A 12793-nucleotide genomic window follows, 5' to 3' on the forward strand; every position below is an offset into this window, starting at 1 on the left:
CCCAACCTAGTAGGCTGGCGTCTGTTGTTACAATTGTCCAGTCCGGCCTGCTGAATGGCATCCCCCTGGACAGATGTGGCCGAGAAAGCCACCATAGAAGAGAATGTCTGGTCTCTTGATCCAGATTCAGAGTAGGGGACAAGTCTGAGTAATCCCCATTCCACTGACTTAGCATGCACAATTGCAGCGGTCTGAGATGTAGACGTGCAAAGGGTACTATGTCCATTGCTGCTACCATTAAGCCGATCACCTCCATGCATTGAGCTACTGACGGGTGTTGAATGGAATGAAGGACACGGCATGCATTTTGAAGCTTTGTTAACCTGTCTTCTGTCAGGTAAATCTTCATTTCTACAGAATCTATAAGAGTCCCCAAGAAGGGAACTCTTGTGAGTGGAAAGAGAGAACTCTTCTTTTCGTTCACCTTCCATCCATGCGACCTTAGAAATGCCAGTACTAACTCTGTATGAGACTTGGCAGTTTGAAAGCTTGAAGCTTGTATCAGAATGTCGTCTAGGTACGGAGCTACCGCAATTCCTTGCGGTCTTAGTACCGCCAGAAGAGCACCCAGAACCTTTGTGAAGATTCTCGGAGCCGTAGCCAATCCGAATGGAAGAGCTACAAACTGGTAATGCCTGTCTAGAAAGGCAAACCTTAGATACCGGTAATGATCTTTGTGAATCGGTATGTGAAGGTAAGCATCCTTTAAATCCACTGTGGTCATGTACTGACCCTTTTGGATCATGGGTAAAATTGTCCGAATAGTTTCCATTTTGAACGATGGAACTCTTAGGAATTTGTTTAGGATCTTTAAATCCAAGATTGGCCTGAAAGTTCCCTCTTTTTTGGGAACCACAAACAGATTTGAGTAAAACCCTTGTCCTTGTTCCGACCGCGGAACCGGATGGATCACTCCCATTAATAAAAGATCTTGTACGCAGCGTAGAAACGCCTCTTTCTTTATTTGGTTTGTTGACAACCTTGACAGATGAAATCTCCCTCTTGGGGGAGAGAATTTGAAGTCTAGAAGGTATCCCTGAGATATGATCTCTAACGCCCAGGGATCCTGGACATCTCTTGCCCAAGCCTGGGCGAAGAGAGAAAGTCTGCCCCCCACTAGATCCGTTCCCGGATCGGGGGACCTCGATTCATGCTGTCTTAGGGGCAGCAGCAGGTTTCCTGGCCTGCTTGCCCTTGTTCCAGGACTGGTTAGGTCTCCAGCCTTGTCTGTAGCGAGCAACAGCTCCTTCCTGTTTTGGTGCAGAGGAAGTTGATGCTGCTCCTGCTTTGAAATTACGAAAGGAACGAAAATTAGACTGTCTAGCCTTAGGTTTGGCTCTGTCTTGAGGCAGGGCATGGCCTTTACCTCCTGTAATGTCAGCGATAATTTCTTTCAACCCGGGCCCGAATAAGGTCTGCCCTTTGAAAGGTATATTAAGCAATTTAGATTTAGAAGTAACGTCAGCTGACCAGGATTTTAGCCACAGTGCTCTGCGTGCCTGAATGGCGAATCCGGAATTCTTAGCCGTAAGTTTAGTTAAATGTACTACGGCATCTGAAATAAATGAGTTAGCTAACTTAAGGGCTTTAAGCTTGTGTGTAATCTCATCTAATGGAGCTGATTCAAGTGTCTCTTCCAGAGACTCAAACCAAAATGCTGCTGCAGCCGTGACAGGCGCAATGCATGCAAGAGGTTGCAATATAAAACCTTGTTGAACAAACATTTTCTTAAGGTAACCCTCTAACTTTTTATCCATTGGATCTGAAAAGGCACAGCTATCCTCCACCGGGATAGTGGTACGCTTAGCTAAAGTAGAAACTGCTCCCTCCACCTTAGGGACCGTTTGCCATAAGTCCCGTGTGGTGGCGTCTATTGGAAACATCTTTCTAAATATCGGAGGGGGTGAGAACGGCACACCGGGTCTATCCCACTCCTTAGTAACAATTTCAGTAAGTCTCTTAGGTATAGGAAAAACGTCAGTACTCGCCGGTACCGCAAAATATTTATCCAACCTACACATTTTCTCTGGTATTGCAACTGTGTTACAATCATTCAGAGCCGCTAACACCTCCCCTAGTAATACACGGAGGTTTTCCAGCTTAAATTTAAAATTTGAAATATCTGAATCCAGTTTGTTTGGATCAGAACCGTCACCCACAGAATGAAGCTCTCCATCCTCATGTTCTGCAAATTGTGACGCAGTGTCTGACATGGCCCTAATATTATCAGCGCACTCTGTTCTCACCCCAGAGTGATCACGCTTACCTCTTAGTTCTGGTAATTTAGCCAAAACTTCAGTCATAACAGTAGCCATATCCTGTAATGTGATTTGTAATGGCCGCCCAGATGTACTCGGCGCTACAATATCACGCACCTCCCGAGCGGGAGATGCAGGTACTGACACGTGAGGCGAGTTAGTCGGCATAACTCTCCCCTCGTTGTTTGGTAAAATATGTTCAATTTGTACAGATTGACTTTTATTTAAAGTAGCATCAATACAGTTAGTACATAAATTTCTATTGGGCTCCACTTTGGCTTTAGCACATATAGCACAGATATCTTCCTCTGAATCAGACATGTTTAACACACTAGCAAATAAACTAGCAACTTGGAAATACTTTTCAAGTAATTTACTATAATATGAAAACGTACTGTGCCTATAAGAAGCACAGAAAAAGTTATGACAGTTGAAAATTAATAAACTGAAAAGTTATAGCATCAAATCTTTGTAAAAAACACAATTTTAGCAAAGGATTGCTCCCATTAGCAAAGGATAACTAACCCTGATAGCAGAAAAAAAAAATACAGAAATAAACGTTTTTTTATCACAGTCAACTACAATCTCACAGCTCTGCTGTGAGTGATTACCTCCCTCAAAACAAGTTTTGAAGACCCCTGAGTTCTGTAGAGATGAACCGGATCATGCAGGGAAGACAATAAACTTCTGACTGAATTTTTTGATGCGTAGCAAAAGCACCAAAAAAGGCCCCTCCCCCTCACACATAACAGTGAGAGAGATCAGTAAACTGTCATAAATTAAATAAAACAACTGCCAAGTGGAAAAAAATAGTGCCCAAAACATTTTTTCACCCAGTACCTCAGAAAATTAAACGATTTTACATGCCAGCAAAAAAACGTTTAACATTAATAAATTGAGTGTTATTAAAAAGCCTGTTGCTAGTCCCTGCAAATTAGGCTAAAGTTTTATGCATACAGTATAATTCCAGTGAAGTGCCATTCCCCAGAATACTGAAGTGTAAAATATACATACATGACAGCCTGATACCAGTTGCTGCTACTGCATTTAAGGCTGAGTTTACATTATATCGGTATGGCAGAATTTTCTCATCAATTCCATTGTCAGAAAATAATAAGCTGCTACATACCTCTTTGCAGATTAATCTGCCCGCTGTCCCCTGATCTGAAGTTTACCTCTCCTCAGATGGCCGAGAAACAGCAATATGATCTTAACTACTCCGGCTAAAATCATAGAAAAACTCAGGTAGATTCTTCTTCAAATTCTACCAGAGAAGGAATAACACACTCCGGTGCTATTATAAAATAACAAACTTTTGATTGAAGGTATGAAACTAAGTATAATCACCACAGTCCTCTCACACATCCTATCTATTCGTTGGGTGCAAGAGAATGACTGGTAATGGCAGTTAGGGGAGGAGCTATATAGCAGCTCTGCTGGGTGAATCCTCTTGCACTTCCTGTTGGGGAGGAGTTAATATCCCATAAGTAATGGATGATCCGTGGACTGGATACACTTAACAAGAGAAAAGAGCTTCTGCCATCTCTGTATATGGGCCTTGAATATATTTATATAAAGTAATCATGTCACCTCTCAAGCGCCTTTTTTCTAAAGAGAACAGACCCAGTTTGGCTAGCCTCTCCTCATAGGTTAATTTCTCCAATCCCCTTATTAGCTTTGTGGCCCTTCTCTGAACTTTTTCTAATTCTGCAATATCTTTTTTAGCAATCGGTCCCCAGGACTGCACTCCAAACTCAAGGTGAGGTCTTACCAGGGCTTTATATAATGACAGAATTATGCTTTCCTCCCTTGAATCAATGCCTCTTTTAATACATGCTAGTATCTTATTAGCCTTTGAAGCCGCTGCCCTACATTGTGCACTCATCTTTAGCTTGTTATCTATTACTACTCCCAAATCCCTTTCCTCCTGTGTTTGGCTAAGTCTTGTCCCATTTAAAAAATACGTAGCCTGCTTATTTTTACTTCCAAAATGTAGAACCTTACATTTTTCCGTATTAAATCTCATTTTCCATTCACTTGCCCATAGTTCTAATTTTAGCAAATCCCTTTGTAAAGAGAGTTCGTCCTGCTCTGACCTAATGACCTTACTTAACTTAGTATCATCTGCAAAAAACAGAATTTATGTTTACCTGATAAATTACTTTCTCCAACGGTGTGTCCGGTCCACGGCGTCATCCTTACTTGTGGGATATTCTCTTCCCCAACAGGAAATGGCAAAGAGCCCAGCAAAGCTGGTCACATGATCCCTCCTAGGCTCCGCCTACCCCAGTCATTCGACCGACGTTAAGGAGGAATATTTGCATAGGAGAAACCATATGATACCGTGGTGACTGTAGTTAAAGAAAATAAATCATCAGACCTGATTAAAAAACCAGGGCGGGCCGTGGACCGGACACACCGTTGGAGAAAGTAATTTATCAGGTAAACATAAATTCTGTTTTCTCCAACATAGGTGTGTCCGGTCCACGGCGTCATCCTTACTTGTGGGAACCAATACCAAAGCTTTAGGACACGGATGAAGGGAGGGAGCAAATCAGGTCACCTAAATGGAAGGCACCACGGCTTGCAAAACCTTTCTCCCAAAAAATAGCCTCAGAAGAAGCAAAAGTATCAAACTTGTAAAATTTGGTAAAAGTGTGCAGTGAAGACCAAGTCGCTGCCCTACATATCTGATCAACAGAAGCCTCGTTCTTGAAGGCCCATGTGGAAGCCACAGCCCTAGTGGAATGAGCTGTGATTCTTTCAGGAGGCTGCCGTCCGGCAGTCTCGTAAGCCAATCTGATGATGCTTTTAATCCAAAAAGAGAGAGAGGTAGAAGTTGCTTTTTGACCTCTCCTGTTACCAGAATAAACAACAAACAAGGAAGATGTTTGTCTAAAATCCTTTGTAGCATCTAAATAGAATTTTAGAGCGCGAACAACATCCAAATTGTGCAACAAACGTTCCTTCTTCGAAACTGGTTTCGGACCCAAAGAAGGCACGACTATCTCCTGGTTAATGTTTTTGTTAGAAACAACTTTTGGAAGAAAACCAGGTTTAGTACGTAAAACCACCTTATCTGCATGGAACACCAGATAAGGAGGAGAACACTGCAGAGCAGATAATTCTGAAACTCTTCTAGCGGAAGAAATTGCAGCCAAAAACAAAACTTTCCAAGATAATAACTTAATATCAACGGAATGTAAGGGTTCAAACGGAACCCCCTGAAGAACTGAAAGAACTAAGTTGAGACTCCAAGGAGGAGTCAAAGGTTTGTAAACAGGCTTGATTCTAACCAGAGCCTGAACAAAGGCTTGAACATCTGGCACAGCTGCCAGCTCTTTGTGAAGTAACACAGACAAGGCAGAAATCTGTCCCTTCAAGGAACTTGCAGATAATCCTTTCTCCAATCCTTCTTGAAGAAAGGATAGAAACCTAGGAATCTTTACCTTGTCCCAAGGGAATCCTTTAGATTCACACCAACAGATATATTTTTTCCATATTTTGTGGTAAATTTTTCTAGTTACAGGCTTTCTGGCCTGAACAAGAGTATCAATAACAGAATCTGAGAACCCTCGCTTTGATAAGATCAAGCGTTCAATCTCCAAGCAGTCAGCTGGAGTAGGACCAGATTCGGATGTTCGAACGGACCTTGAACAAGAAGGTCTCGTCTCAAAGGTAGCTTCCATGGTGAAGCCGATGACATATTCACCAGATCTGCCTACCAAGTCCTGCGTGGTTACGCAGGAGCTATCAAGATCACCTACGCCCTCTCCTGATTGATCCTGGCTACCAGCCTGGGGATGAGAGGAAACGGCGGGAATACATAAGCTAGGTTGAAGGTCCAAGGTGCTACTAGTGCATCTACTAGAGTCGCCTTGGGATCCCTGGATCTGGACCCGTAGCAAGGAACCTTGAAGTTCTGACGAGAGGCCATCAGATCCATGTCTGGAATGCCCCACAGTTGAGTGATTTGGGCAAAGAATTCCGGATGGAGTTCCCACACCCCCGGATGCAATGTCTGACGAATCAGAAAATCCGCTTCCCAAGTTTCCACTCTTGGGATGTGGATTGCAGACAGGTGGCAGGAGCGAGTCTCCGCCCATTGAATGATTTTGGTCACTTCTTCCATCGCCAGGGAACTCCTTGTTCCCCCCTGATGGTTGATGTACGCAACAGTCGTCATGTTGTCTGATTGAAACCGTATGAACTTGGCCCTCGCTAGCTGAGGCCAAGCCTTGAGAGCATTGAATATCGCTCTCAGTTCCAGAATATTTATCGGTAGAAGAGATTCTTCCCGAGACCAAAGACCCTGAGCTTTCAGGGATCCCCAGACCGCGCCCCAGCCCATCAGACTGGCGTCGGTCGTGACAATGACCCACTCTGGTCTGCGGGAGGTCACCCCTAGCGACAGGTTGTCCAGGGACAGCCACCAACGGAGTGAGTCTCTGGTCCTCTGATTTACTTGTATCTTCGGAGACAAGTCTGTATAGTCCCCAATCCACTGACTGAGCATACACAATTGAAATGGTCTTAGATGAATGCGCGCAAAAGGAACTATGTCCATTGCCGCTACCATCAACCTATCACTTCCATGCACTGTGCTATGGAAGGAAGAGGAACGGAAGGAAGTATCCGACAAGAGTTTAGAAGTTTTGTTTTTCTGATCTCTGTCAGAAAAATCCTCATTTCTAAGGAGTCTATTATTGTTCCCTAGAAGGGAACTCTTGTCGACGGAGATAGAGAACTCTTTTCCACGTTCACTTACCATCCGTGAGATCTGAGAAAGGCCAGGACTATGTCCATGTGAGCCTTTGCTTGAGGAAGGGACGACGCTTGAATCAGAATGTCGTCCAAGTAAGGTACTACAGCAATGCCCCTTGGTCTTAGCACCGCCAGAAGGGACCCTAGTACCTTTGTGAAAATCCTTGGAACAGTGGCTAGTCCGAAAGGAAGCGCCACGAACTGGTAATGCTTGTCCAGGAATGCGAACCTTAGGAACCGATGATGTTCCTTGTGGACAGGAATATGTAGATACGCATCCTTTAAATCCACCGTGGTCAAGAATTGACCTTTCTGGATGGAAGGATTGTTCGAATGGTTTCCATTTTGGACGATGGAACCTTGAGAAACTTGTTTAGGATCTTGAGATCTAAGATTGGTCTGAACGTTCCCTCTTTTTTGGGAACTACGAACAGATTGGAGTAGAACCCCATCCCTCGTTCTTTTAATGGAACAGGATGAATCACTTCCAGAAGATAACCTTGGAAGACTATTTCTAGCGCCCAAGGATCCAGAACATCTCTTGCCCAAGCCTGAGTGAAGAGAGAGAGTCTGCCCCCCACCAAATCCGGTCCCGGATCGGGGGCCCGCATCTCATGCTGTCTTGGGAGCAGTGGCAGGTTTCTTGGCCTGCTTTCCTTTGTTCCAGCCTTGCCTTGGTCTCCAGGCTGGATTGGCTTGAGAAGTATTACTCTCCTGCTTAGAGGACGTAGCACTTGGGGCTGGTCCGTTTCTGCGAAAGGGACGAAAATTAGGTTTATTTTTGGCCTTGAAAGACCTATTCTGAGGAAGGGCGTGGCCCTTGCCCCCAGTGATATCAGAGATAAACTCTTTCAAGTCAGGGCCAAACAGTGTTTTCCCCTTGAAAGGAATGTCAAACAATTTGTTCTTGGAAGACGCATCCGCTGACCAAGATTTTAACCAAAGCGCTCTGCGCGCCACAATAGCAAACCCAGAATTTTTCGCCGCTAACCTAGCCGATTGCAAGGTGGCGTCTAGGGTGAAAGAATTAGCCAATTTAAGAGCACGAATTCTGTCCATAATCTCCTCATAAGAAGAAGAATTACTAATAATCGCCTTTTCTAGCTCATCGCACCAGAAACACGCGGCTGTAGTGACAGGGACAATGCATGCAATTGGTTGTAGAAGGTAACCTTGCTGAACAAACATCTTTTTTAGCAAACCTTCTAATTTTTTATCCATAGGATCTTGGAAAGCACAACTATCTTCTATGGGTATAGTGGTGCGCTTGTTTAGAGTAGAAACCGCCCCCTCGACCTTGGGGACTGTCTGCCATAAGTCCTTTCTGGGGTCGACTATAGGAAACAATTTTTTAAATATGGGGGGAGGTACGAAAGGTACACCGGGCCTGTCCCATTCTTTATTAACAATGTACGCCACCCGCTTGAGTATAGGAAAAGCTTCGGGGGGCCCCGGGGCCTCTAGGAACTTGTCCATTTTACATAGTGTTTCTGGAATGACCAGATAATCACAATCATCCAAATTGGATAACACCTCCTTAAGCAGAGCGCGGAGATGTTCCAACTTAAATTTAAAAGTAATCACATCAGGTTCAGCTTGTTGAGAAATTTTTCCTGAATCTGAAATTTCTCCCTCAGACAAAACCTCCCTGGCCCCCTCAGACTGGTGTAGGGGCCCTTCAGAAACAATATCATCAGCGGCCTCATGCTCTTCAGTATTTTCTAAAACAGAGCAGTCGCGCTTTCACTGATAAGTGGGCATATTGGCTAAAATGTTTTTGATAGAATTATCCATTACAGCCGTTAATTGTTGCATAGTAAGGAGTATTGGCGCGCTAGATGTACTAGGGGCCTCCTGTATGGGCAAAACTGGTGTAGACGAAGGAGGGGATGATGCAGTACCATGCTTACTCCCCTCACTTGAGGAATCATCTTGGGCATCATTTTTACTAAATTTATTATGACATAAATCACATCTATTTAAATGAGAAGGAACCTTGGCTTCCCCACAGTCAGAACACAATCTATCTGGTAGTTCAGACATGTTAAACAGGCATAAACTTGATAACAAAGCACAAAAAACGTTTTAAAATAAAACCGTTACTGTCACTTTAAATTTTAAACTGAACACACTTTATTACTGCAATTGCGAAAAAGTATGAAGGAATTGTTCAAAATTCACCAAAATTTCACCACAGTGTCTTAAAGCCTTAAAAGTATTGCACACCAAATTTGGAAGCTTTAACCCTTAAAATAACGGAACCGGAGCCGTTTTTATATTTAACCCCTTTATAGTCCCTGGAATCTGCTTTGCTGAGACCCAACCAAGCCCAAAGGGGAATACGATACCAAATAATGCCTTCAGAAAGACTTTTCTATGTATCAGAGCTCCACACACATGCAGCTGCATGTCATGCTGTTCTCAAAAACAAGTGCGCCATACCGGCGCGAAAATGAGGCTCTGACTATGATTAGGGAAAGCCCCAATAGAATAAAGTGTCTAAAACAGTGCCTGCCGATATTATTTTACAAAAAATACCCAGATTAAATGATTCCTCAAGGCTAAATATGTGTAAATATGATCGATTTAGCCCAGAAAATGTCTACAGTCTTAATAAGCCCTTGTGAAGCCCTTATTTACTGTGTGAATAAAAATGGCTTACCGGATCCCATAGGGAAAATGACAGCTTCCAGCATTACATCGTCTTGTTAGAATGTGTCATACCTCAAGCAGCAAAAGACTGCTCACTGTTCCCCCAACTGAAGTTAATTCCTCTCAACAGTCCTGTGTGGAACAGCCATGGATTTTAGTAACGGTTGCTAAAATCATTTTCCTCATACAAACAGAAATCTTCATCTCTTTTCTGTTTCAGAGTAAATAGTACATACCAGCACTATTTTAAAATAACAAACTCTTGATTGAATAAGAAAAACTACAGTTAAACACTAAAAAACTCTAAGCCATCTCCGTGGAGATGTTGCCTGTACAACGGCAAAGAGAATGACTGGGGTAGGCGGAGCCTAGGAGGGATCATGTGACCAGCTTTGCTGGGCTCTTTGCCATTTCCTGTTGGGGAAGAGAATATCCCACAAGTAAGGATGACGCCGTGGACCGGACACACCTATGTTGGAGAAATAGAGATGTCGCTATTTAATCCTTGCTCCAAGTCATTTATAAAAATATTAAAAAGAACAGGGCCCAGTACTGATCCCTGGGGGATGCCACTGATTACCTTTGTCCAATCTGAGTATGATCCATTTACTACTACTCGTTGCTCCCTATCTTTTATCCAGTTATTTATCCATGAGCTAACATTTTCAGCTATTCCCAGTACCTTAATTTTGTGCATTAATCTCTCATGTGGCACTGTATCAAATGCCTTTGCAAAATCTAAGTATATCACATCAACTGATTCCCCTTTATCTATATTTTTACTTACTTCCTCGTAGAATCTAATTAGATTAGTTTGACATGATCTATTTCTCCTAAAGCCATGCTGATTAGAACTCATAATCTTGTTTACACAAATATGCTCATCAATATAATCCTTTATAATCCCTTCAAATATCTTCCCCACTATTGATGTCAGACTAACTGGTCTATAGCTTCCTGGATCATCCCTGCTTCCCTTTTTGAAGAGTGGCACCACACCAGCTTTACGCCAATCCTGGGGTACCATGCCTGAGGATAATGAGTCTTGAAAAATTAAGAGTAAAGGTTTGTCTATAACAGTGCTAAGTTCACTTAACACCCTTGGGTGTATTCCATCTGGGCCTGGAGTTTTATTTACCTTAATATTTTTTAGTTTTTTCCTGATATCCTCTAAACAAAACCCAGTTAGTGGTATGGACTGGCATGTTCTATTCTGTTCCAAAGTATCATTCAATGGTTCCTCTCTTGTGTATACTGAAGAAAAAAACTGGTTTAGTACCTCAGCCTTCTCCCTGTCATTATTTATCATCCTTCTTAGATTTTTTGCTATTTATGTACTTAAAGAACCTTTTAGGTTAATTCATCTTCCATTGCCCAAAATATAAAAAAAAAACAAATTCACTAATTCAAAGCAACCAAACTTACAGTTTATGAAATGGGTAAAAAACAATGCTTGTGTGCGAAGATACAAATAACTAGAAAGAAAAGGAAAAATAACTACCTGTAGGATTGCTTCAAATATGCTATTAATCATAACATACTCCAGTATGGTATTCTGGCTGATGTTATCCGTCACCTGTGTTAAATCAAAATAAAGGAGAATATAAACTCTTTAATACATTACTGCAAATATGAAATGCAAATAAACCTTTTCATTCTATATTAGTTACATAAAAGAACTGCCAAAAGTCTCAGATGTTCATCAAATAAAATATGCAAAACAAAGCATAGCTCTAAAAAAATACAGGGAACCTATAAAGAGAATATTTTGCTTTTAAATTAACATCTTGTCAAAACAGATGAAACATTACACATTCCTTCAAAAACACTGGAGATTAAAATATAATCCATATATATGTTCTGAGGAAGGGGGGAAATCTAGTAAGTGCGGACCTGCTGTTATTACTATTGGTGAAAAACTTCTGCCCTGGTGGCTGGCCATACTTGGGCATTTATATATATGGTAATGTGCATTCGGATGTTTTGGTAGCATCCGAATGCGGAAGGCGACAGTCGCTCGACGCATTTATCCTTGTCAAAATACAACACACTAAGATCTGTTTTTTACCAGATCTTAGTGTGTTGTACTTTCGCAAGAAGTAATACGGTTCTGAAAAGAGCCGAATGCGCTGAGCAGCCACCTTCTTCCATATTTAGATGCTACCAAAGCATGCATATGTATGTATTTACAATGTTCTCCACATAAAATTTTGCTTTATGCCGGGTGGGTCAGTGTAGTACTTTGCAATATTATAATATTTTCTGTTATTTATAAATATTACTTAAAGGGACATTGCACACTAGATTTTTATTTGCATAAATGTTTTGTAGATGATTCATTTATAAAGCCCATCTGGGAGTGTTTTTGTAAAAATGTATAGTTTTGCTTATTTTTTTAAAAAACATTGTGCAGATTTTCAGACTCCTAACCAAGCCCCAAAGTGTTAGATGTATACCGATGTCTACAGGCTTAAGACTACTTCTGTTTGTATAATGAGCTATTCATATGCAGGGGAGGGTCTGCTCTCAGCAACTTTCAGTGGGTCTTTCAGCCTAACCAATCAACAGTGCCAAATTGGGGTCTCCTAAGTAAGTTTTTAAAAGGTTTTATACTAGATTTTTATCAGTATCTGTGCATGTTTTTCTTTACAGTAGTGTCTATTACATGCAGTTATATGAAAATTGGTGTATACTGTGTCCCTTTAAGCTATCCAAAGCACAAATAAATTCATTGCATAATTGAACAAAGATTTGTGCAATAAACATTGAAAATGTTTTCGGGTGGTCAGAAAAATTAGACGGATGGTTTGGTTTTAAAAGCGGTCCATTAAATATATAGACAATATTAATAAGTGCATGTTTGAAAAATATTTGGTTAATTTCACTAAACAGTATGTTCAGTTTCATCAAACAAATAAATACAGGAATCAAGTGTTTCCGTCACATGCAAGAAACCATAGATGCAAAGTCATGTGATACAAATACAATTCACTCACAGTTACTAAGCAGAGGAGTAGCTTCAGACACAAACTCTTTAAGCTTACAGACCCATCTCCACACAGGAGGATATCCAAACTCTCCATCAAATTCTGTAAAAAAGAACTATGATGTCAATTTTA

At 41.6% G+C, this 12793-nt stretch overlaps 1 protein-coding gene across 1 annotated transcript in view; it reads right to left on the reverse strand.

The window, feature by feature from the left end:
- ARMH3 (armadillo like helical domain containing 3) overlaps positions 1 to 12793 on the reverse strand; it is a 561581-nt gene that overhangs the window by 485124 nt on the left and 63664 nt on the right. Inside the window, exons 6-7 of the mRNA XM_053692489.1 lie at positions 12671 to 12763; positions 11176 to 11250 (exon numbers count right to left, since the gene is read on the reverse strand). Of these exons, the coding sequence (XP_053548464.1) occupies positions 11176 to 11250; positions 12671 to 12763 (168 nt within the window). The remainder of the gene's footprint in view (positions 1 to 11175; positions 11251 to 12670; positions 12764 to 12793) is intronic.

The sequence above is a fragment of the Bombina bombina genome, chromosome 9 (genome assembly GCF_027579735.1).
Source record: "Bombina bombina isolate aBomBom1 chromosome 9, aBomBom1.pri, whole genome shotgun sequence".
NCBI lineage: Eukaryota > Metazoa > Chordata > Amphibia > Anura > Bombinatoridae > Bombina > Bombina bombina.